The sequence below is a fragment of the Dermacentor andersoni genome, chromosome 10, assembly GCF_023375885.2.
Source record: "Dermacentor andersoni chromosome 10, qqDerAnde1_hic_scaffold, whole genome shotgun sequence".
NCBI lineage: Eukaryota > Metazoa > Arthropoda > Arachnida > Ixodida > Ixodidae > Dermacentor > Dermacentor andersoni.
In genome coordinates, this window is record NC_092823.1 from 104943743 (window position 1) to 104970652 (window position 26910).

The following is a 26910-nucleotide window of genomic DNA, read 5'->3' on the forward strand; positions in this document are numbered from 1 at the left end:
TTTACCGACCGTGACAAAATGGAACATGGCCTCCACGAAATGTTCAAAAATTGAACTTATATGAACCAAATATAACAATCTTTCTAATTATACTTTTTATTCTGCATGGAGGTCACATCTGAAGATTTCTTTCACATGTCTAAGGATATGCGCACCTGCACAAAAGAAACCAAGTGCGTTTCTGCTTTTAATATAATTATTGCTTTTTCATGCGTGACTAACTCAGCCGGTTTGTTTCTGCACTTTCTGTCGTACAGTTGGTATTCATTTTTGTCTCCTCCCCTGTGTATTGCCCTTACCGACCCTCAAAATAACTAAATAAAATAAACTGAAAACAGAATGCTGTCCTGTCTTAACTGTACACATATCATGTTGAGGTCCAATGCTACTTCTACTTTTCTTAACTGTCTTTCATTTTTCTTTTGTGGCATGCAATGGCGGTGGCAGCTAATTTAGTACTAGTAGATTGTAGTGAAAATATACATGCGTGTTTAGTGATGCTGTTGCCGTTTATAACATAAGAGAGCCTGCCGGAAGCACGGAAGCCACGGAAGCCTCTTTTCTATCCTTATCGTGATTCTGTTCTGATGTAAGCACTTGGCCTACTCATAAATGCACTTCACTGCTAGAAGAGGCTGACAAGCAATCACAATCTCTAGAAGAGTTAAGTGCTGGGCTAGTTAGTTAAAAAAAATTAAATTAAATTATGGGGTTTTACGTGCCAAAACCACTTTCTGATTATGAGGCACGCCGTAGTGGAGGACTCCGGAAATTTCGACCACCTGGGGTTCTTTAACGTGCACCTAAATCTAAGTACACGGGCGTTTTCGTATTTCGCCCCCATCGGGCTAGTTAGTTGGTGACCAGTATGCAAAATCACAATCTCTTTCGTCGCGAGGCTACTGAGCGTTCCTCTAGTGGTGCCGGTCGTGGTGACGTTGCTATGGCCAATGTTGGCGTAGCCTACTTGTTCAGCAATAGCTATTTAGGTTTCCGCTTATCACTCTTCAACATTACCTCCAAACGTTGCCACTCCTAGCCTTAATTCATTGTATAAGGGGAAAAAACAAGAAAGATGCTCCAGAGATTTTGAAAATTATCTATAATGCGTAAGCATTCTTTGGCTTGGCTGCTATGCTTACTTTTGCTTACCTATTTAACTAGCTTTTGCATGTCTACTCATCGGGACTACTCATCTACTATTCCACTATTGTAAAGATTACATGTGTTAACTTGACCCATTATGCATTTATTTAGCAAATTAATTGTAACAACACACCCGCAACGCCGTCACAACCAGCTTTTTCTTTCTCTTTTGCAACGATCTTGGTGACGTAAACAGGCTTTTTATTTATTTTAATTTTTTTCTGACGCTACCAATCGTCTACTGTTATACTACTATAACGAGTACATGCCTTAATTTGACCAATTTATTTTGCAGATATAAGGCGTCACGGGACGTACAAGTCTGTCTAGGCTACTCGGCAGAAAACGCTTAAGCCGAGACCACACGTACGCTTGCGGACGCGCGCAAGCTCGCGTCCGTGCGCCTAGCGCCTGCCGCGCTTCGCGAAGAACGGCGGTTCGCTCCCACAAGGAAGCGCCACAGCGTGCCCTCACTGGGCTCACTCACAGACGCCTTGGCAGACGCCTCTTCGTACTTTGTTATTCACAGTGTTTGAAAATGCTTTGTTATCTATTAGCGTAATGGTTATATTTTTATAGCTGTTAGATCAGTACAAAAAGGAAACAAGGAGCCCTTTCTTGTGTGATATAAATCTGCTTCACTGAGAGTTGAACGTTCCGCGCCGTAGCTCCGTAGCCAGGTGCACCGACGCGTGGTCATAGAGTTTCTCACCATATTAGCTAGAGGGAAATCTGGCGCTGCTGCGCTGTGGTATGCATGGGAATGCCGGTATATTGTGGCTTCGGATTGGCATCGTTCTCGGAGAGCCAGGCCAGCACCGTTCTGTCTGTCACAATGATTAATTTTCTACTAAAACTGCACGTAGAAAGTTGTTTTAGCTTCATTATTACACAAAAACATGTTTTGTTTAACTATGAGTACTTGTTATTGCATGTACAATTATATAAAACTTAAAAAGTATCAACGGGCCGCTAAAGTTGGAGGACAGACGACGAGATTCGCGCTCGCTTTGAAACAGTTTGTCGTCTGTTCTTGCTTTTCTTCGCTTGGTAAAGATCTAATATGCGTGAATTGGAGCATTTCTGAAGATTTTACTTTGACAACGCGTTATTTGAGTAGCCATATCCACGTTTTAGACGAAGCCTCTTACAACACTAGCCAAACGAGCCTCGCAGACACTTATACCGCCATTCCCATGACGGCACGGTGCCCCTTAAGAAACTCGCATCGACGGTGGCGCCAGATTTCCCCCTAGGTATTAAAGTGAGAAACTCTGCGCGAGGTGGCCCGAGCGCGCGAAACAGAGAGGAGCTGTTCCCCGAGATAACGCCACGTTCCGACTCGTACGAGGCATGCCGCACCGTATGCGAATGCGTCCGCAAGCGTACGTGTGGTCTGGGCTTTACGCAATGAAGGCCCACACTTGAATCAGCGCCTTCGGCAGCACAATAACTACATTTATGTTGCTATCATCACCAGCCCTTAAACAGCTAACGCTACTATTTTTGTACGAGAACTACCGCGACTGTACGCATATTTACACTGTTAGATCTGTCCTGCCAAACAGCTCCGCGGCAGCAATCGTCATACCAGCGAAAGTTACAATAATCAAGTTTAAGACGACTCACGCGACAACACCGACGCCAGCAGAGCTCGCAGCGCTCTTTACTGCCCTTCATTACAATGGTGATGAGCCGCTACACAAGTGTACGCTATTCTGCGATTCGAAGACGGCACTGCAGTCTCTACTGTCACCTTTACGACGCGGACCGCACGAACAACTAATATTTCATATTAGAGACGTAACACCATATAAGTGATGCTGGCCATGAAATAACCTTCCAGGGGCTTCCAAGTCACTGCGGGATTATCCGCAATGAACGGGCCGATCAAGCTGCCCACTCCGCCCTTACTGAGGAGCACCACGTCCCAATTTCACTTTCTTGAACTGACGCAGCACGAATGCTCCGCCTACGTATTGCTCGGCAGTGCACCGCGTCGCAATGGTATGAGCCACATTTAAGAAATACGCGACGGTACTCCATTTCGAGCGCCATCACAGATTCGCCGTGGAGACGCCACGCTTTTATATCGACTGTGGTTGGCCGTTGCCTTTACCAAGGCCTATGCATTCCGCATAGGGATGACCGACACCGCAACCTGTGACCACTGCGCTCATGAAGAATCGATTGAACATATTTTGTGCACCTGCCCACAGTGAAGTCCACAGAGGGAATGCCTTCGCCACGAACTTGACCAGCTGGACGACCATCGGAAAAAAGAATTTCGCACCATCGAAAGGACCTACCGTCACAGAAGAAGGCCGTGCAAGCACTATTACGTTGTTGCGGTCTACCGGCCTTTGTGAACGTCTTTAACTGGAACGCCTTTTGTGTGTGCGTGCCTCCGTGTGAGCGTGTCTTTTTTGTTTTTGTTTTACGATTTCCTCTCTCTTCTCTTTCTAATCTCTATCTCCCATCCCCAGTGTAGGGTAGCAAACTGGAGACTGATATCTGGCTAACCTCCCTGCCTTTCCTCTTCATCTCTCTCTCTCTCTGCCAGCAGCCCGGAGCAACATCTTCATGTATATCTACAAGGTAACGAACTAATACATATTGACGATCAAATTAAATGAACCTAAAGGCCATCGGCTGTCCTGTCCCGTTGAAAGAGAAACGAATCTCCACTTCTAGTGAATTGACAACTGATTAGCAGGAAAGCGATGGGGTGAAAAAGGAAAGGGTGGAGCGTGACGGTGTTATTTCTTCTACATGGGCGCGGCCAGCGGCTACAACGGCCTCCCATTAAGGGTTTCTGACAGTAGCTCCTCAGCATGAAATAAAGTTTGTTGTCTGTCCATGTGTCACCCCTTCCGTCCCCCCCCCCCCCCCCCCCGCTCGCTCATTCTTAATTTTCGGCGAAATTCTCCGCTCACAAAACACTGGGTCCAAATACACAAATATGTTTTCGTTTTTGTTTTTCATTCGTATGTGCTCTTCGCCATTCGCTGTCCGCCTCCTCTATCATGTACAACCTCAGGATAGGCTGGCATTCTCTCTCTCACAAACAATTCTAGCTTCAGAACGTTTTGATGGGTCCGAGTCCCGACACCCACCTTTGAATCGAGGCCGGCGCATTCATTTCCAAGGAAAACCACGACGAACAACACCGCCGCCAAACGAAGTCCCACGCCGCCCGGCGCCATCGCGTTCGCTGTAGTCGGAAGTCGGCGAGCCGATGAGTGTGCCGGCAGTCGCCGATGAACGCCCCCTTGCAGAGTGCTTATCGCGTTACAGCGCTCTCTTTCTCTCTCTCTCTCTCTCTCTCTCGGCTCCTCCCAACACGGATAATGTGAGCCTCGTGAGAAGGAAGGGGGGAAGCCGACGCTTCTACCAAACCGGCTCGCCAGTCGCATTGCACGCGCATTGCCGGAGATCTCGCAAGCGGCGCAGCGTATTGCCCCTCGCCCAATATTGCGGTGGAGGTGCGTTGTACTGTATATACTTTCAACTTATGACCGATTGTCTTATTGTCTCTCCTTTCACCAGTTTTTATTGAGTGGATGAGTGATTACTCTCGCCTTATAACAGAAATGCTCTTCGCTACAGGGCCGACTCAACGTAATTTCTCACTCGTCGTGGAGCGTGGTGCTTTCACTCCGCGCCGCTCGGCCGGGCCCACCGCAAGATACGCTGCGGAATCCCGCAGGTGGAACACTCACGCGCATGCGCGAGGAGTTCGTGCCTGGCAGCGCAGACTGGACGGCTGTTCGCCCCACGCGAGCTGACTATGCGTAGCGTGATAGCGCTTCCTCTTTCCGTTTCTCAGTCAGGCTGATAGCAGAATCCCGGCGTCCGAGCTAAAAAGGAGTTCAGGCAAGTGCTTACGTAAAAAAGTGAAACTAACAGCTCTCTCTAGTGTTTGAGTGCGTCTACTGTGAGCGAAGCGGACCATAGTAGAGACTGAGCTAAGACATCTGGGCATGCCTATACTTTCCGAGACACAGAGACAGACAGACCAAGAACTTTATTTACAAGGTCCCGAAAAGCTTTACGCTAAGGCAGAGCTGCGGGCCACTCCTACGTGGGGATCGGAAGGCGGAACCTAACCGCGGCATCGTAGGCTCTCTGGACAGCCCTAGTTTGCCGTGAAACTTCTGAGTTCTGGTTCGCAGAGCTCCATTCTTCCTTCGGAGAGATATTTATTTATTTAGTTATTTAGTACTCGCAATGCCAGAAAAAATTAAAGTTTGGGATTTGCGAACATTGTGAAACGTACATGGGAAGTTTCTTCACCTTACAAAAGAACGTGTAAGGCTGAAATGCAATTCAAAGAATGCTACAAATGGGGGTAGTTGGCTACGCTTCATACTTGCTTATGCGTTAGCACGTTATTAAACGCAATAACAGAAAAGTCTAAGAGACGGTTTATGCAGCGACATACAACTGGTTTATTATAGACAAGTTACATGTACATAAGGGTTTAAAATCACATTACAACAAACAGAATGTCTACATTCTTTCTGCCGTAATCTGATCGTAAGTCCTTATGTTACCTGGAACGCTTGCGGATCGACCCTGTGTCAGTGATTTATGTACGCGCTTTTAATAACCTGCTAGCGCATAAGCAAGCGTGAAGAAAAATAATAGCAAGAAATATGCAGTTTCGACATATCCTAAGTCCTACGGAGACAGTGCAACAAACGCCAACAAACAGAAACTTGTTATTCACTTCGAGAAGGCAACAAAAATGTCCTTTCACACAACAGTGACGACTTCAGCAGTTAATCATGACCATTTTGAAAAGCATTTGCAAAAACAAAAATCACCTTTTTTGCAACTCTGTCTTGTAGGTAATCTCGCCTACTTTCATCGCATGGTCTACGCCTTGTGACCGATAATGAGGCTGTGCTAAATAGTTGTCTCTTTGCGTACCAACCTTACTCTGGCCAATGGAACAAAATACTGTGCAAACTTTTCTATCGCTTTTTTTGATATCTCCCATTTTGAATTTGCCTTAGCGTTTGTCATGTTGAAATTCACACGGTATCTATTACTCCAAACTAAGTTTCGTTTACTTATTTATTTATTTATTTATTTATTTATTTATTCATTATTTATTTATTGCAGTTAAGCTGTTAAGGTCTACTTTTCCTACTATCGTGTCCGCGTGTAGAAAAAGATCCCGAAGATAGTGAAATGCCGGGTCAACCCGCGGCGGAGGTGACGCCGGCGTTCAGGGGGCCCACACACACAACTTCGCTGCTCATTCTTATTCTCAGAGTGGAAGGGCACCAAGTTCTTATTTATTTATTTATTTATTTATTTATTTATTTATTTATTTATTTATTTATTTATTCATTTACACTGCGGACCAGTTATAGGGCTATACCAAGATTATTTGCACGCAAATATTATACGTATATATGGCGAACACGCACCACACAGGCAGAACACTTAAGAAAAAGATCACTGTCAATGTAGTCCGAGCATCAATACATACAGCATTTTGTCTCACCGGCCCTGAAACGCACAGACAGACTTCTCTAATTAGTCAACAAGCATTTCCGCATACTAAAAATTAACAAGGCTACCTAGTTCCCTTTTGAATTCCCCCACGTATCTTTGGAAACAAAGATTCGTGGGGACTAGTCCATATCAATTCTGGTGCAATGGTAAGCAGGTCGATCAACGAATATTTGGGTTTTTTTTTTGTACGCATGGTGTTTAACGTACCAGAACAGCCCTTGCGTTAAGAGAAGGCGTCGTAGTAGAAGGCTGCAGAAAGGTTTTGAACACCAGGTCTTTCTTTTTCCAAGTACAATATCATTCACTGTTAAATGTAAGACATCAGTGCAGAGCTCATACATTTTTTTCCCTCTCGCAAGTGTACAATGACCCGGCTTTGCAGCCGGTGACCTATGGTTGGTTGCTCACCGCACCTTGTCCACGCACCTGCTCAGTGCATTGACATAGCACTAGCAGCCAAAGAGCGCCAGCAGTGAGACAACCACTCATTAGCATGTTCCTTTCAACAATGAGTCGTGCTGCAGACCAAAGTTCACAAGCACTGTAACAATTATATGCATACTTCGCCATCACCGCGCTGTTGTGTGCATTTAATCCATGAACGTGCTTTATTTTTGCTATAACGTACGCAAGGTAGATGTAGATGTCATTCTATTCATCCTCCAAAATGCTCAATGGATGTCAATACTCTTGAGAATCGTAGCGTGCACGCAAAAGTAATCAAGAGTTTCATTCACAAGTTATGCATTTTATCCAGCACATACTGCCAATACAAATTGCATAAAAGTGTCAGTGCTTACAATTTTGAAATTTTGTAATTTCAGTGACGCCGCTTTTTATGGGCAGCAGAGCGGTGCCAGTGGGAAGCCGTTACAGGCCCTACAAGTCCTGTTAAAGCTTTCAAGGGCGGTGGAAATTTTGAGCGCGCTCGCGTATGTTACATCCACATATGATTTATTTATTTGTTTTATTTATTTATTTATTTATTTACTTTCAGGGCCCGGAGGCACTACAGAAGGAGTGGGGGAACAATAAACAATTTGTGCAAATAACATTGGATTTCACCCACGTATAGTTAGAACATCGTCCGAGGAGACCCAGCGCAGCATTAAACATTGCTATCGATGTCAGTGCTTGGCCCTTCGGGAGAAACAATTTCTGTTCTTTCTTTTTTCACTTTTCCCCCGCCTCAATGCACCTGTAGCGGCGGGAGTCGAACCCGCGACGTCGTGTTCGGCAGCAGAACAGCTGCTCAGCCAACGCGGTAGCTATTAGTTCTATTTGTTGTTCACAGGATCACAACAGATATAACGCTATTTTCTTTTGTTTGTTTCCCCAGTGACGCAGATTTCGTATCTGCGGATATAAAAAGCAGGGGAGAAAGCTAACGTCTTCTTGAATAATAAATTAAGGGGTTTTACGCGCCAAAACCAAGATCTGATTGTGAGATACGCTGTAGTGGGGGGGTCCGGAAATTTGGACCACCTGGAGTTCTTTAACGTGCACGTAAATCTAAGTACACGGGTGTTTTCGAATTTCACCCCTATGGAAATGTGGCCGCCGTGGCCTGGATTCAATCCCGCGACCACGTGCTTAGCAGCCCAACACCATAGTCTCTATATATACGCCAACGCGGCGGGTATATCTTTTTCTCAATTACACGGTGGAAGTCGAAGCGCTGGATTGACATGTACAAGAAAGACGAGATGACGTGCGCTGTCGTCTTTCTTGTCCGTGCGAATCCGGTGCTTTGACTTCAACTGATGCAACGAACCAACTAGCCGGAAAATCTGCGCTCCTGGATTTCAATTTAACATATTTTTCATACTCGGGAACATTTCGCGAACTATATTAATGTAAATGTTTCAGTATAATAACAAAGATTGTCATGTGGTCAAGGCATACGGGGTAGTTTATCCACGTTGATTCTAGGACCTCCCCGAGTAGAAATCGCAATGTACCCGTTTCTATATACTGTGGCTCATTAGAACATTGAGAATCGAGACAAGCCGACTCCACTTCCGCATTGCACTAGATGTTTTCTCGCTCTGACAATCTCAGCCCGAATAATTCCTGCCGGAGAGAAAGTCACGCTTAAAAAAATTTAACTTTTCTTTAAAATCTGGGCTCAGTACCATCGCCACCAAAAAAACCGCAAACTAAATCCCCAATCACGCCCCCGTGCACCCCATCAAAATGGCTCTGCATGCTGCATTACTTCCATTATTCCTTCCAATCCAGCCTTTCGCAAAATAAATAAAAGAAGGCTTTCCAGACCTTTAAGCACCACGCCTGCTAGACCCCCTGTGTGCATTTCACAAAGTTTATTTCTTCAATGAACACTTGAAACAATTTGTTTTCTCCGTCCCTCATTAAGTATCATCGCTCGTTGACCATCATCTCACAGTTATTGCGCCGAATTGCCATGCCAAACTTTATTAAGAATGCTTTGTTCTCAAATGTAGCGTCGACTGGCATAGCCAGCCTGCCACTCTCGTCTCCCTCGCAGTACCAGCATCCTTCAAGCTTGGAATTGAAGGGCTATTTTATTGGATAGTATGTGCTATTAGTCTTCTATATTATTTATCACGCCCCCCTCCTGCTATTCACGCCTCATAGCAACCGAGTGTACCTGAAATATAAATAATATAAACAAATAGCGTAACAAATAAGTGCTCAATTTGAGTAACAAGTGCCTCAACGGAATAAGCTGAGTGAAGCTGTAATCAAAGGGCATGATTTATATCGGCCCAAGAGAAATACCAAAACTGGAAGAAAGCGCTATGAAAAGCACTGCGATAGCTAGCGATAAGAAAAAGTGGCAGGAATCGGTGAGCACTGTTCCAGACAATACTTTATGTGCAGGCACGGCATAGTTTCGGTCAAGCCAAAAGAATCGCTTATCTTTCCACATACAGAAGCAAGATAGTCTGAATGGTTCAGGTATATTGCATTGTATTGTTACTGTGAAAGAAACGCCTCAAGTGCTCATTCTGTACTTATTTGTGCATACCGTAGAAAATATCTTATGAAACTCATTACATTTGTTCGTCGATCTAAGCTAGTCGACGTGAAGCTATCGTTGTATGTGCGCGTGTTATTTGCTCATTTGATACACATCTTCCGTATATTAGACAATCAAACAGCGTGGAATAGTCGGCCATGGCTAATGGTGTCCTTCATACAGTTTTACGGTTCTGAAGTTCCAGCTTCATATGCCTGGTCATGATATTTTTAGTACTATAAAATTGATTGAATCATTGAATGAAAATATAGGCAACATTTCCAATGTTATCGAATAAGTCATGGTTCCTGCATGCTCCATTACTTCTCATTATTCCTGCCAATCCAGCCTTTCGTAAACGAAAAAAAAAAACTTTCCAGACCTTTGAGCATTAGAGTTTGAGAATCAAAATTTGCATCCCAAGTTCTCACAACCGTACGCATTAAATATGCTACCTCATGATTCCAATAATTGCTTCTTCAGAGCGGCGGAACTTCCCTCATCCTCTTCTGTCACACTTGTTCCGCGGTCTCATCGCGGCGACGTGTATTTCCCTACATTGATCGGGAACGTCCCGCCCCACACAAAACGATGTGAGGCAGGCAGGTCTTCGGTTTTTGAGTTGTTTTTTTTTTTTTTTTTTTTGATGAGACACCTGGCGTGGCTGCTTAGCGGCTGTGGTGTTGGGATGCGAAGCACGAGGTCGCGGGATTGAATCCCGGCCATGGTGGCAGCATTTCGGTGGGGGCGAAATGCGAAAACACCCGTGTATTTAGACTTAGGTGCACGTTAAGGAACCCCTGGTGGCCCAAATTTCCGGAGTCCCCTACTACGGCGTGCCACATAATCATAAAAGGGTTTTCGCACGTAAAAATCCATAATTTAATATTTTTTTTTTCGATGAGACGTCCATTCCTCGAGAGAAGGAATGTGACGCTGGTGACGTCACTAGTTGCCCCAGTGGTGTTCCGCATCAAAGAAGTTATCAAAAATAACCTCCTCCTTCTTCACGTAGGTGCAATTGTCAGCCTGCGTGATCAAGCACATTTCTACTTAGAACAGCTCAATGTTAGACGGAGAGACGCCACAAGTCGACCCAATTGGTCACGTGGGCTCTGACAGCTATTTGGCAGCTATATGTCGTCTATTTTTCTGCTATATTGTAAATATTGTGCAAAATTCTTCGCTCCTCCTTCGACAACTCCAGTACTGCGTCTCCCGTCTCCCAAAGTCGTAACAATGCATACTTAGCCTTCGACTCTATAGTTTTATCTGAAAAAAAAAATGTCTAGTTTAGCGTACCAGAACCACAATATGAGTATGAGGCACGCCGTGTAGCACGCGACTCCGGAAAATTTTGAACACCTTGTACTCTTCAGCGTGCACACAATGCACGGTACACTGTCGCATTTGCATTTCGACCCCTACCGATATGCGACCACTGGGGCTGGGATTTGGTCCCGCTCCCTCGGACTTAGCAACGCAGCTCCAAAGCCACTTATTAGTCTACCATCGCGGGCGTCGCAGATAAACGTAACAAACATCCGCCAGCAAGAGCGACAAAGGTTTCCGAAGCTGATAAAATGTTCGGTATCCTTGTTCTCGTTATTCAAAATAGATTTAAAAAATACCGCATGCTTAGCCAGCATCCGGTATGCAAAGTATATCGCACTCGCACAATTTTTTCCTTCTTGCTTGCTCTTCTTGCTTGCTCCTTCTTGCTCCTCTAACTATGGCGCTTACCACTACCAAGAGTTTCATCAAAAAGCCAGTGGTAAAAGGGAAGGGGAGATAATAATCTAAAAGCTAAAGTAAGCAAAGGTAAGGTGCAAATTTTGCACAATATTCAGACACCAATTTTTAAGAGACGAATATTAGGAAAAATAATATTTACAAAAAAGAACAATAAATCTTATGGTATTTAATATTCGAATTTGATGGACAACATCGTGAAGTATTCATTCAATATTTCCGATGATTCGCATGGTTTTCTTCTTGTGCAAAAATATGTTCATATGGCAACGTAGGCGTTGATGTAGGTAAAGTTCATTGCAGAGACCTCGAAAAAAAAAATATCCGAGAAATTGGCAGGAACATGGAATTATCGAAATAAAATTTAATTTCTGGTTGACCCTCTTCCTATCTCTCGTTTCGGTCCCGGGTTTATTATGTGTTATACTTTATTTCATCTGTCCTATTTTTCGCACTGTAAAACTTTCCTAATGGTGCTCAGCTGTCCCATGGGTAACCATAATTCCTAATCAATGCGCACCGTCTCACCCATGATTTTTTTTTCTTTTTTCTGTGCACGACACCAAGCTAAAACTACAACTTCAATAGGAGCACGATGTTGACAAATCCATAACTAAGCATCAAAAAGGGACATCTTTTGCTGTGTTTTCTTGTTTTGGTACGTGGTTTAGAACGTGAAAAACGGAATGAGGAGACAGAGTGAAGCGCCCATTGTCTCTCCTCTCCTCTGTTAATGTTGTAAGCCACGCGCAAAACCAGGAATATGCAACAAGCCTAAGCATCCATTTACCAAAGATGTAGTGCATTTGGAATAGGTATCACATTTTATGTCGACTGCATCAATTAGAGTTTCTAAAGGGGACAAAATTTGACGTATGAATGTAAAACCTATTGGACTTTGTTACAACTTTCGGAAGGGTCTTCGATAAGGAATATCCTCTAATTATAGCTATACTACAGGTCAGCACACAGTGTCTCCCTTTGTCGCCTTTAGATGTACGACTAGGTGCAGTTTACAATATTGTAATATTATTTTTCATTGCTGAGGTACACAGTTATAAACATGAAGTTCTTGGTGTTGATGTTGTACAATTTTTATATACTTCTTTGTAAAAAATTTCACAGCGCACGCGGAAAATGAAGTTGACGAAATCGATTCCAACTTTTCCATTTCAAATTCAGCAAACCTCATCAAAGTCGGGGTTGTCACAGCTGAGAAAAACGGTTGCTGATTTCCGACCTATTCAAATAGGAGCAGCCGAGCTGGAGCTTCTAATTCAGTTCGAGTTGGAACATGGTATTTCTTTGTATGCGATGTTTGTAGCGTTTCTTGGGAAAGAGGAAGAGGAAGAAAATGGACAAGGCCGGGGTCGTATCCAGAAAGACGTATGATTGCCAGCGAGCCCTAAATTCTTACTTCTTCAATTATATAATGGTCAGCGTAAATAAGGTAGAAGGTGCTCCAGCCGTGTGCACCGGAAAATTTCAAAGTCCCACAAAACAAGGTGCGTTGCGCACGTCTTCTTCCTCTCTAAGCTTTAGTTTAGCGCTGAATGATCTATATATAACCTCACAACCTAAAAATGCACTCCCTTTCTGCGACATTTGAGAATCGCAGCAATACTTCCAGTGAAACTGTTACTGTCGAGCAGTTGCAGGAGGAATGTCAACTGCCTCTTATTTAAGCACACAGTTTAAAAGGTTGCCTGGATACGATTTCACAGGCTATGCACGCTTGAATCTCAATTCCCTCCACATTGAAAGCAGGGTCGGTTCTTGTTCTCCCAACAAACCTAAAAAGATGACCATAATCCGGGTATAACGCTATAAATAACCGAAAAGAACTCTACTTTGCCCCCACCTTCGGCGTAACTTGCGTCGTTAATAAAAACATGAAGTCGGTGACTAGTTCAGCTGACCGAGGACACTGGGGAAGCGTACGACGTGCCTGATATTACTCTTGAAAAAAAAGCTAAAAAAGAAATACTATTCACGAATTATCTGCAGAGATATTATTTAACCCAGGGAATGCTGAGTCAGTGGTCTGAATTTCTTCCGAAACGCTGGTATCGTCTGCATGCCCTAATGTTACCGCTATATCGATTGAACGCGTGATTTAAACTTGAAAGAATAAAACATTTAAAGTTCCATCCACAAGTTGTTGTTTGAAAAAGAAATAAACGTGGCTATGAGAGGAGGAAAGGTGAAACATGGTGAGTGTTACCTACTGGTTTAATTTCGGAGACTCTTGGATGATTACCAATCCATTACTTTTCATTCGTTTACCGGCGGCTCAAGCAAGTTAGGCCTGAATTTTGTGAGCGCGACACTATAGTGCGACTGCGTGAAAATTCTTCAGTGGTATGTTAGTATGTAGGCTAGATTAATAATTTCGATTTTATGTAATAATACACATCGATGTATTTTTGTTGCCGTAAACCCATCTAATTTTGCGCTGGGCTCATCAAACTGTTAAATAGCAGCTCTGAATCACGGCTTCTTTTGTGTGTTTATTGCAATATGTGGAATTAAAATTATTGACTTACTGACTAAACATTTAGCTCACATTTTTTCAAGCACCTTCCTCTTCAGTTACACAAAAAGCAAGCTGGGTGCCGGGTTCACTCCTTTCAGAACACCGGGAAATCATGTGCGGATTAGAATTTTGAGCAACTGGATAAGGAATTTTTCAAAGTCCATATTAACTGGTCTTTGAAAGTGCCGTCCTGACCATCCTTAAAATTCTCATTATTCCCTCATGGAAACTGTACGGCGCTTTCAGTTCTATAATTACAATAGGTAAACTATGTAACTGTTTTTGTGTAACACCTATAAAATTGGTATTCGTATCACGAGTGTTAAGTGTTGTCACATTTATGAATATGGCAGCTGGTGAGCATGGTGATTGTCGAACTTTGGGGTTATGGGGGCTGGAGAAGGATAATTTGGAAATATATAAACATAGACGTACAAGATGATAGCGCATTAATTATGTGCGATACAATACCTGCCGTTTGTACGTTAACATAATTCGACACATAACTAAAACTCTCATTCGAGCTCCACTTAACGGGCTACTGCAAGTAAACAGTATTTGGTATGCAAATATATCAACTTCTCCCTACATGCTATCATTCCCTATCATTTTTTTTTCTAATAACACATAAAAACATTTTTCGGTGTTTTAGAAGACAAGTATATCGCCATTTCACAGGTGCAAATTGGCAGGGCTTGCATCAGACCAGCACAACTACGCTGCGCAATGTGTGATACATTAATGAATCAATACCGAAAATGAAATAAATGAAAGGTCTTGCAGCACGAAGCTACCAAGAAAGAACCTACGTGGGTTCCTCAGTAAGATAGCCTCACTGTTAAAGAAAAATTCGACCTCGTCCGGGGATTTGAACCCGAGACCAACGCCTTCCCGCTGCGGTCGCTCTGCCATCTGAGCTAACAGGAGGCGAGCAGAGCGTGGGTGAAATCGTCGACAGCTCAAGGCAGAGGAACACGGACTAAGGCAAATAAGTTCTGCGGAAGCTTCAAAAGTGAAAGAAAGGTCAAAAAACGGAAAGCTTGACATCCACTCGTCTCGCAGCACGAAGCTACTATGGAAACGCCATACGGGTTTCTTAGAAATAAATCCTCACAGTTGAACAAAAGTTCGCCCTGCTCCGAAATTGAAATAGCACGTATACCATTATGAGTAATGTACGAGCCCCTGGTCAGCGTAGTACTCTTTAAATTGTTCAGCGTCCCATTCTGCTACTTGTTTGTATACAGGGTGTCTTTAGAATTTTGCACTAGTTGTACCGTTCTGCCCTCTAATATTCAATCAACAAGGGCTCGGCGGTTATAATTACGGATCAGTCTAAGAGTGGACTACAGCCTTTGACACCTCTCGTCAGTGTCAAAAGCTTAAGAGTCGCGGAATTCTGAGAAGAGCTCGATATTTCCGCACTATAGGTGCGCAGCAAGGCAATCCGATTTGCACCTTCTGTGAGGTATAGAGCGTGCAACAATTTTGCATAGTTTTACTGGCTGCGGATGCTAGCTCCTTATTGGCAGAGCTCGCACTGCGCAAACTTTTGACGTGACGGTGTCATTGAGAAACCTGTACTTTTTTTTTATTCTGCGCGTAAATTTTATTTAAATAATGGCCTTCCAGCCTAGGACATGGAGTACTTTAGCCTGGTAGATTTTCAGCACAATCATTGTAGACATGATGCTGTGAAGTATAACAACGCAGCTGTAATGGAATGCATCATTATTAGTGGAACATTGTATACATGTAAGCAAGTACATGGTACTAAAACTGCATCTGAAACTTTGCCTAATTGTCAAGACTACATCAAAATTTGGCTTGTTCGCCCTGTGTACTTTCCCAAGCTTTGACGTAAACTGAAAGAGCAGCATTCGAGGAACGGAATTACTCTGGATTGCGACACTATGGTAGAAGAGAGAAATGTGTGATATGGTGGGCTCATATAAGGGCTTACCTACCGTTTTGCTACTGATGCACCGCGAATATTCAATTTTAATTAGAAACAGATGAGTAAAGGATAACAGCTGTTCAGGCGGCGCTGGTGTGATCATTAGAAAATCACCGTAGCGATGTGGGACGTAAGCAATCCTTAAGGGATATTTTTAGCTGAGCTTCACACTATATTCCCAGTTTACATCAATCCTTCAAACACTTTAAAGTAAGGATGGAAGAATGTTCTGACACATTTGTGAAATAATTCCAGAACTACTTATCGAAGGGTGCTGTGACCTGACACAACAACAGAATTAAGCACGAATTATACAGTTGAATGTTGTGGTAACTGTACTTATAGTAGCCGATGACAGAGTCCTCTAATAAAACTTTGTGGGCGTAACTCAAGAAAGCTTCTACACAACAGCTACATTAAAGGGACACTAAGGGTAAATATTAAGTCCAGTTGAAGTGATAGATTAATGCTCGGGAATCTCTAAGGCGTCAATATTATCGCGAACAGAACCTTAATAAACAACAAGTTGAGGTAAATGCAGGACATTGTTAAGGACTCTTCCAGGACATTCAAGTACTTGGCGATTATGAAAACGCTCCTCAGTTAAATTCTGTCACTAGTACTCAACCATTCGTTGCAAAAGACATCCTCGTAGTATATTATAGGATGGAATAAAATGCTACTGGTCCAGTCCTATTTCATTTTTTTAGCAAAAAAAAAAAAGAACTCATTGAAATTACCGTTGACAACGACGCGGGCAGTCGAAAGGTTTCGTTTTCGCTTGACCCTGCGCCGCCCACGCTTTCGCGTTTCAGCAGTTTCGTTATCGCGTAGTGCTCCGCTGGTTTTGCTGGCTCGCGAAACTCGTACAAACTGCAAGTAGCAGAGAATCCCACTTCCATGTGGTGTCGCGCGATGCCCGAATGGTTTATGCCACACGACCAAAAAGCAGTTTCCTCGGCGAATCCACCGCTCTGTCATGGCTTGGTACCGCCGTCTGTCGGGCGCCGGTTCACTGCCGAAAGTAGCAACAGGTGATGAGGGCCTATGCAGTCACCACTCCCCCCGGTTGTGTGGCGGGAGATTAGAATTTCGAAAAAGGCATTCGGACCCTTCAGATGCAATTTTCTCGTAAACAAAACATTTTCTTGGTGCGAAACAAGTGTTGCGAGGTTCCTGGAATGGTATTTAAACAGTGAACGTCGACTTAGTATTTGCTTTTAGTGTCCCTTTAACACCCCCATGTGTCTTCTTACAGAATTTTCTATACTCCTCTGCGCTCATTCTGCTATAAAGTTATAAAGACATTTAGTACTTCTGAAATTTCGTGAAGCCATACGGGAATGGTTGAAGAAATAAGAAACATGCCCTGCATAATGAGAATAGATTTTTGGGTTTTTGATGTGTCTTTCAGTAGTAAGCGAAAGAATCTTGTGGAATAAATCAGACAGCCTTCATTTACACCACCACCTTGTACGAAAATATCCTCCTTTGGTATAACGGAAAAAGATTGCGTCAAATAGCTTCAACTACGCATTCCTTTGTACGAATTCCGTTCTACCATTTCCTTTTCTGCGTCTGCTGCTGCTACTGGTTTTCAACTTTTGTGTATTTGAATTAAGCACGGTGTTTGCTGAACTGCGGCTGAAATGCTTCTGCGGCATTCCAAGCAGTGTTAAGTGTCGCCCAAGTATCTTTCCCATGACATAGCTTCCGAGGAAAGCAAATAATTACGAGTAATATCTTCATAAAGTTGTAAAAGTACTGAAAATTGGTCGAGCAGTTAACTGTTCATTATGAAACTGCAGCGAGCACAACAAGCGAGACTGAGTTGCGAGTCAGCGCTTGAGTGTTATCTTTGCTTCGTGTCTTGTTTGCTGTTCGCGTTGCAGTTTCATAATGAATCTTCATAAAGATGCCACCTTAAGAAGAATCAAACAGTCAAATACACGTTATCTATGTTTATAGTCTAAAATAAATGTAATCTAAAGGCAAAAGTCGTCCGAAAGCCCGTTCGCATATCACGAAACCAGCTAGCATTTTTTTGTGCGATGAACTTGGTGCACATACAAAAGAAACCAGACATAAACCGCACATACGTGTCTGCATTTCGTAAGAGGGAGAGGTATTTTGTCCTTGAGCTGACACCCACTGCTCTCTGCGCATGTGCCGCATCATATTCTAAGGCGCTGTTATTCTATATGACGGGTCTACGAAAGGGCGTCACTTGTCTCCGGCATGGTCTAGTGGTTAGGATACCTGGCTCTCACCCAGGAGGCCCGGGTTCGATTCCCGGTGTCGGAAAGGTTTCTTTTGCGCTTATTTCTTTTGCTTATTCTTATTTTCTATAGTACACATTGAAGGAGTGTCAGGTTAGGTTAGGGTAGGTTAGGCCGACGGGGCGCGAAACAGACGGTCTCACCGCTCTCCCCCTTCCGCCGCAGACCTCGTGCCTCCGTCGCTATAGCAACGCGTCGCATGGGCAGAGAGCAGTGGGTGTGCGATCGAGTGCAAAAAACCTCTCCCGGCGAAAGGATGCCAAATGCCGCATACAAAAATAAAGCTTGGGTCAACCGAACATGAGTGCTTCACATTAAAAAGAAATGCTTAATTTCTCCACATCAAAGATTCCTTCCTGTACCCTTGAGGGGGACGGTGTTAGCCATGTGACACAAGAGGCCCTTCGTTATACACCCGTGTGGGTGTAAAAATGCTTGAGTGTTTGGCCAACCCGTCACCGTGGGTACGTGCCACGCTTGAGGACGATCATCATCAGCCTTCCGAACTATCCAGACATACGCGCTTGAGGACGATCCTCATCAGCCTTCCGAACTATCCCGACAATACACGGAGATGCGTCCAAAGGATGCTCAGCGTTTTCTCGAAAACCTGGGACGTCGTGCCGACGAGCCTCGCCCCGAGCGCACCGACAGCACAGAGTGGGAGGGCGACAAGGCTCGCTGCACTACGGGAACGGTGACCGCCGTCGCCGTGCTGGCACTGTTCAGCATCGGCGCCATCGCCATCGGCAAGGTGATGCTGGAGCACGCCGTCGACAGGCGCCTCGCTGCAGGAGACAGCGAACAGCGGGGCGTGGCTCTGCTGGCCGACAACGTGACGTCACCCCTTTTCGCCGTGAACGTCAGTGGACTCAACTACTCCGACTTTGCCATCGTCGGTGTTTTCGAGTGAGAGAACATGGAGGATTGGTGTTCCACGAGAAAAGAGACGCGTCGATGGGTGAACAGTGGTCAGCGGGGTAGCTTAAAAAATATTTGAAGGCTCTGTAGAGGCTATAGCTTGTTCTTGGTTAACGAGGTACAGCGGTGCGTTCCAAACCCAGTAAAAACACATTACATGGGAAAGGACGGAAAGGTGCAATTTATTTTATTTTGTGGCTCAGCGCTTTTGTCGGAAGTATAAATATCATTTCGCGTCTCCACCATGTATCTCGTTCGGCGGTTTGGGGCATTTATCATGGCACACCTGATACTCCAGACCTCATGGAGCTTATAGCAGGCCTAAGCTTCTCCCTTAAACAGGTTGTACCCTGCATATCATATTGACCGCAAATAAAGACGGGGACAGCGGAACAGAACAAAAAAAAAAAAAACGAGGGCGGTAACGCATGTTCTATTTGTCTATATATGCCCACGGTCTGCCGTGAATATACCAGTTGAAAGTTACCGCCCGTGTTGTTTTTGTGTTCTCTTCCGCTGTCCCTGTCTTTATTGCGCTCAATATCATGTGAATTAAACACCAACTAGGCCAAACTGAAGTTCTTCTGAGGTTGTACCCTGCCTCGTGGTCTCAGGCAATGAGGCTCATGTAAACTGTTCACAAAAAAGCATACTGTACCTTGTCCCCAAATACGGCTAAACCTAATGTCACGGAGCCTGAGAACTGTTCCTGACAACAGATTTCTCCGTCACGACGTCACAGATATGCGCCTACCATTGCCTAACACAGAAATCGTGCCGTCAGTGGGACCACATTTGCTAGTCAGACAGAATGTCGAAGTGAAAGCCGACGCCGAAAATTATCACGACCACAATATGGAACTCCGTCGGCCGAAAGAACGGCAAGTGGGCTTTTTTAACGACCAGCTGCAAGCTATTATGGTTTCACAGTGCTCATGCTTACTAACCTAACGCATATAAACGTGAATTGGACACTCAAATTTGTAGACAAAACACTTTGCGCTTACTGCTGCTTTGTGCTTACTAAAATTTTGCAACAGTATCGTATTTTATGGTGCAAATCATTCAATGTGGCATACTCGCAGCAATTAATGTTTAATTAATGTGTAGCTGTTGTCAGTTCTAGAGTGTGAAGTAAGGCAAAACATGGCCTTCGAGTTCAGTTTTCTGTTCTGCTTATCTCGAAGGCCACGCTTCCCAGAGACGCAGGCGATGAGAAGCTTCCTACACAGCTAGGTGCACCACTGTGATTTGTCGTTGGGGCTCTCCAGGAATGCTCGAGGCGCTGCATACGCTACGCTCACTGGCTGGAAGCACCTCCTCGGGCACTGTGGGGCGAGGGACGGATAGTTGAAGAGGCCTACTATCTATGGCTTACTACTATACTTTTGCAATGAAAATATTTTTTTAAGGGCTCGTTGAATACCAGGGTTAAATATTCCCGATCCATCCTTCCAGTAGTGTGGTCATTTAATTATGCAGAGTTAGCTATAGCTATCGCAGTCTACACATTAATTGCCTAAATTTAAATTATGGTAAACTTAATGATTCGATTTAGGGCCCATGGTGCCACGACAGCCTTCCTGGCTATATCCGTGGTAAGTTAAAAAAATTGTGTTAAGAACCAGTGGTTGTGTGTATATATGTGGACAAGTTTCCACTTTTTGTCTCTTCGATTCCGAAACTAAGTGCCAATAGAGCGCAAGGAGATAGTGGTTTTGATGCTTTTTTTTTTCCTAGACCATTGTAAGCCGGACCTACGTGCTGTCGGCTGCCCGCGAACGTTATCGCGCAGCTATCACGCGCTGACGACAGCCCGCAACTACCTTTACGTGTGCGCAACGACCTATTCGTTGTCTCAGCGTCACTGGCGATTACACTCAGGGCTGAGGCGTTGCAGTCTTGTGCCACGACAACGCCCATCATCGCGCTGCCTTGCAGCGCGTGGGCTGCTCCGCGTGCGCAAAGTTTCGGAATCGGAGCGAAGAAAGGTGAACTATCGTTGCGAAATGCGATGAAACAGAGGACGTCTTGTGCAATTGGAAATTCCCAAAGACTGTTGCTTTTCTTGTGCCGTCTTTTTTGTTCTTTTTCAAGCATGGTTGCAACAACTCGTGATAGCAAAAGGAAAAGAAAGTTGGCCCTCGGAGCAGCTAGCCCGTCAGACGCGCATTAGCATTTGCATTGGCGCCTGCGTGAGGCGTGATTTTACGGCGCCTTTTTGCGTCAACCTTACAGAGAGCTCATACCTTCCTCAATCTTAAAAAAAAACAGCTCTGACTACTTTAAATTGCGCGCACTTTTTAGTCACTCACCGCGACTCACCGTTTGAGACTGCCACAGTAACACAGGTCGTAGAGCCTGTGATGCAAAAGCAAATAACCAATTTCAGGTGTTAAGCAACCAGGCTGCGTCACTAATCTTTTTCCCGCTACGTAGCTTCATTTACATGACCTCGACGCAAGTGGGTGGAACTCAGATGTCGAGCGGACCTAGCGTGATCCGACCGCATTTACATGCACCTTGCGAAGCGAGTCGGGCAGTCAACCTCCTCCCCCCCCCCCCCCCCTCGCAACCCCCATTCTAGCAGACAACTCGACCAAACACTCCTCGACGCTTCCTTGGTCAAACCTGCTGGCTTTAACCTGCGTCCAATCCGCTACATGAATTCGCCGAGGTAATGGCCTGACAATCCGAATCGGCTTGATTTTATAGTGTTCACGTAAACGTAGCCGATGTCCGCAGAAGTCTAAGGAAAGGTAATGTAAAATGAATCCCCAATCAGTTGAGCCTCGTATTTCTTTTATATATGCTGACTTTATTAATCACTGGGTATCAGAAAAGGCCTCCTGGCATCCACTCGAGATTTAACACACCGAGATAGTGACACTTTGCAAGATCGTGTAAAGCATAAACAAAAGAAAGAAAGATGGCGCAAGGTATCTGCCCATGCCCCGCTTCGCAATCTATAGGATCGTGCGTTCAGGTCTGACGTCAAGGGGCAAGCCTTTTATCTTAAGGTGGTGCCACAGACAAAAAAATTTCGTTCAATCCGCAGCCAGGATTCAAATAAAGTAATTTCCTGAATAAACATGCCTTATTTAACTTATTTATCTATTTAAAGTGCAGAAAATGGTTCATTTTACTTTCTGCAGGCATTTCTTATAAAATGTAAAAGTGCCAGTCGCGCCAGCAGTGATAAGTAACGAATGATTAGCTGAATTGAGTGAAGCTTTAGCGTTTATGTAGCTAAGGGGATGATTTTTGCGATGAACTAGGATACACGCATTGTGATAAATATTAAGTAATGTCTCAAAAACTACGCAATGCGAAAGAAATTGCCAATATTGACCAAATTTATTTGCAAAATGAACTGTAAGTGCGAAAATAAATCATCAATTTATTTTGTTTTAGTTCATTATACACAACTCTATGTGAGGAATGAGTGTGCAAAATTTCATATCAAAACGTTCATTAAAAAGGTGATTAAAGCTTGCGTACCATGAGGTGGAGGGAAATGTTGTATTGAGAAAAACGCGTGAAAGTTGTCAAAACTACACAGAGTCCTAAGATGTAACAACTTCATAGCTGGAGCCCCCGCGAGAGGCAATCGAGTCTCCTTTTTCCTGTTGCTGCTCGACAATAGCACGAAATTTTAAAAAGGTATTTTGAATATTAGTTATGTAAAAGAAGTAGTACTACTTTTCGGTTTCGCAATACGAGAATATGGGTTGGAAAACTTACTATAACTACACAGCTAGCGATAACAGAAAGCTGATTCTTGTGCATTATGATGCGAAATGGTTGGGCATACATAAAATGTAAGAAATAAAAAAAGTAGCTCAGGAAAAAAATTGATCTTTATATGTGCCATACCACCGGAAGTGATAGTGCTATAGGCTGCGGTGGCATTTAGCTACTCAGAGCTAGATCGCGGGCATTAGGGTCAGTGCGCTTTGATGCGGCAAGTATACAAAATATGGAAACGCATAAAGGGAGGAAATCAACTTGGAGGCAGCCCGACTTGGCAAGCAAACAACCCATGAACACATGCCCTTCACTTTTCCCTAGCATTGCCGGGCCAACACGTGAGCTCTGAGACTAGGAGTATGGGACGAGTATGTTTGGTGAGCAGTATCTTTTAGTTATGCGCACTTGTTCAGCAGCCCGCCGTAGCTCCCCAAGCTGCTGAGCCGCAGTATTAAAATCTACCGCACGCTCTGACGGGACGATCAACTGTTGGGCCTACTCGTGTGGATTCAATCGTATCGTGCAATGCTCTCCAAGTTCTTTTCCTCCCCCTAGAAGAAACGCGTTATTTGGGAAACGGCAGTACGCAGTGAACGGCAGCCGTACAAAAATTTCGCCCGATGTACATGTCGAGGAGACACTGAAAACAAGTTCTTTAACATTACGGCAGCATTAGGATGCAGCCATAGAAAAAGGATTCTACAAGAGCGAACACTCCCATAGAGCCCAGCGGCCGAATTGACTGCAGCACACCAAGCCGCCGGCATTATTACTTTAACCACACTTCCGATTCCGGTTTTGGGCGCGCGCGTTTTGAGCACTAAGAACGCGTCACGCCGGCTGCGTTGATAGGCACGGCATTTTTTTTTGCTGCTACTGCTCAACCGCGCGTGGTCTTGGTGCGGAATCGTTTCAGTATTATGGAAAAATAGTTGCTAACGATCTTTACAAGCCTCCATCGAATATGTGACACGTGCAATTTCATAAAGAAGACGCAAGACGCCTTGTGGAATGAGGAAATGTTTATTTTGCTCCATGTAAATGCTCGTTGCGGGCTTTTTGTGCATTCATCCAACGTTGTGGCAGAAGTTAAGCAGCAGTAGTTCCCGTAGGAAGCACCACCAGACGACGCCAGCTGAAAAAGTTAAATTACAAGCATGTGCCATTTTGGTATTAACACATACGAATAATGCGTGTGAACGTGCGAATGTGGTGAATGGGCAGCATTACAAACAAAAGCAGTTCGCTTTTACATACACGACGTAGAAAATGCCCTACTCATCCCAAACAATACCGCATATACCGCGAAAAAATCCTATTTCCAAGCATTCCCCTCTTCCCGATCCTTACTTCGTGCAACTTAGAAGCATGTGTACATGGGCTACTGCGCGTTTCTAAGAGAACTTGGCTACAACCGACGCGATAATACGCTACGAATACACCGATGTGGCCTCCACTCAGGCTCTCAACCAGACCATGCTGGATGCTCGCAGAATTCCTTCCACTCGCACTGAAGACAAACGCGCATGGGTGCAAAGCCTGTCTTCAGCCGTTCAGAAGACACAATTTTTGAGATACAAGTTCCTGGTGTTTGAGCTCCTTGGCGTTATCTTCAGCGCGGTCTGGCAGCGCAAGCAAGATAATCCCGTGCTATCACTCTTGGCAACTGCTCGTCTCCTTTTCGACAAGCGTCAGTACCGAAAGAAGGTTTAAGTTGTTGCAGGGCCATAAAAATTGTCACAAACTTGTCCCAGTAAGATTCAGTACAGGCCAAAGTAACTGTCATGACAGGCGCGGTGAATGTGCCTCGAAATTATCCCAAAATGCAAAGAAATTCATTACAATCATGTTGGGGGTCAGAGAAAGCGTCACGAATTCGTCCCAGTAAGATTCAGTACATGCTAATCTTGAATGCGAACCACGGGCTAGCTGCTTTTCGCCAACCACGTCATGTCAGGCGCGGCCACTGCGCTTGAAAAGCACCCCAAAATGTAAAGAAATTAGTCACAACAATATTGCGTGTTAGAGAAAGCGCCGAAACTTGTTCCAGTAAGATTCAGTACACGCGAAACTCCGCCACAGCGCCCTGTGCGACCAGCGTGCCCCAAAACAACCGAAATAAGTTAATATGATGTTGGCGCTCATAGAAAGCGTCGCAAACGTCTCTCAGTACGAGTCATTAATGAAATTTAACTGTGCCACGATGGTCGAGCTGTTTTTCGCTAACTGCGTCACAAGTCTAGGTTCCGTGTCGTAAGCCTAATTGCTTGATATGCGTCGCAGACTCTCGAAGAAAATTTCTCACCTTGCCGTAGTCCAATAGTGCAGTGGTGCCGTGTCGAAGTGCAGAAGGAACGCAAGAATTCGTCGGGAGCCCAACAAACCCAGCTAAATCTAAATATAGAAAAACAGGCAGACGGGTCACCAAACAGACCAACGCTCAGATGCGCAGCCGACCTCGCTCGCTTCGGCGGCGTGTCTTACGAACGACGCATGCATCTGGCGCCTCATTCGCCTGTCGCTAGATGACGGAAGTAAAGCGCAAACTATAATTTAATTTATATGGAAATTTATTTTTAGTTTTGCCGGGAAAGAATAAAAAATGAAAAAAATATCTGTTAACTACATTTCATATTCTCTTTCTTTTTCGATGCTCGCGGCAACAAACGAGTGACATTAATACTAGCGTGACGTATTTCCTGTTGGCAGTTCTCGCCGAGTGTCCCCTCTCGTTGAAATCCTTTCTCTATGGTGCAGTAGAAAAGGTAAACTTTAAGAAAAAAATCTGCAAGCTTCAGCCATTCCTCCTGCGCTCAATTGATTCAAAGGACGTGTCATCGAGTTCCAGAGATGGGCAGCTACGTCTTTGTCGATTAGTGCCCTTTAGATATGAGTCGTATCCATTATAGGTGATTGCCCAATACTCAAAAGGCATAGTAAAAGTAATAATAAAGTGGTAAAAAACTTATAAATAATTTAGAGGAAACTAAAAGTAAAACAACGGAATGATACATGTGACCATAGCATTGACTTTGTCTTCAATCGAATGGAACTCTTTCAACATTTTCTGAAAGAAAGAAAGGCGATGTTCCTCATAGCAACCCCAAATTGTTCAGAAATACCTTTTCCTGTAATTAGTCAATACCACAAGCAAGTATTCCGAGGTAGCGTTGCAAACAACCGCGATGGAGTTCACCTATAAGTTCTTATCAATTTCCTTGGTTCATACGCTCGTGAAAGCCCTTCCAAAGACGCACACAGTGACGAAGAGTAGTCGTTAAACATTTCCCATGCTCTATGCATGCCCACTGTTGGGCCGTCACGAACGGTCTCTTGTCGAAGCGAAAACGGGCTGCGAGCAAGTAGTCGAGCGAAATTGCACTGGAGCGCTGCCAACGTGAAGCGCTCGGGAAGGGAAGCGGCGTGCGTAGGGCGAACGAACGGAACTCGTGTGTATCACCCAAGCCGAGGAAGGCCGGGCGCGTCGCTATGGCAACGATCTCCGCTATGATAGCAGGGTTTCGCCACGGGAAGGTTTCGCTGCCAGCCCGCTGTGGCGTCGCGGTGTAGTACGGTTGTCTCTTAGAAAAGCAAGAAAAAAAAAGAATAAGCTTAGCGAAAGTTGTCCGGGTTGTCTACGCTTGAATCTTCGCTACGGATAGCCCCTCACCAAGCGGGATACCGTCTTCGGAGACTTCAGTAGAGGTCAGTTGCTGTTCTTTCAAAATTTGTTCTTCAGCAAAGCTAGTGCCAAACATCTGTGAATTGCACCCGCACTCAGGCGTCAATATGGTGACTCGGGCGCACAGGGTGCGACAGCAAAGCTATGGTGACTATGGACAACTTGAACATATATAATGAGCACTGCAATCACGCGACATGTTTCGATGACAGTGCGGACAGGTCTCGCCCGTTATCGTGCATTCACATTGGGTCTGCTGTTTTTCAGTTAAAGCGCTGGTGCATCACGGGTCTGAACTTCTTGTAACACAGTAATCGGCCGTTCGATCACGCGTATTCTGATCATGAACGCAAT

The 26910-nt window shown here is 44.5% G+C and overlaps 2 protein-coding genes and 1 non-coding gene across 16 annotated transcripts in view; 2 read left to right on the forward strand and 1 right to left on the reverse strand.

The window, feature by feature from the left end:
- Positions 1–4401, reverse strand: part of LOC126544567 (fibronectin-like) — a 32208-nt gene extending 27807 nt beyond the window's left edge. The window contains exon 1 of the mRNA XM_050191920.3: positions 4263–4401. Within this exon, the coding sequence (XP_050047877.1) occupies positions 4263–4352 (90 nt within the window). The 5' untranslated portion in view covers positions 4353–4401. The remainder of the gene's footprint in view (positions 1–4262) is intronic.
- A 13755-nt stretch (positions 4402–18156) lies between these two features.
- On the forward strand, positions 18157–18228 carry TRNAE-CUC (transfer RNA glutamic acid (anticodon CUC)). The gene has a single exon. It is a non-coding gene; the product is annotated as a tRNA-Glu (tRNA).
- Positions 18229–26403: 8175 nt separating this feature from the next.
- The window catches only part of LOC126544568 (uncharacterized), a 113384-nt gene continuing 112877 nt past the window's right edge, over positions 26404–26910 (forward strand). For 7 of the 14 annotated variants that reach the window (XM_055077712.2, XM_055077718.2, XM_055077716.2 and 4 more), the window contains exon 1: positions 26406–26579. The gene's annotated coding sequence lies outside the window, so the exon portion shown is untranslated. Of the gene's footprint in view, positions 26580–26608; positions 26704–26910 lie in introns of those variants that run through there. The other 7 variants (XM_055077710.2, XM_055077713.2, XM_055077722.2 and 4 more) reach the window with 5 other exon arrangements.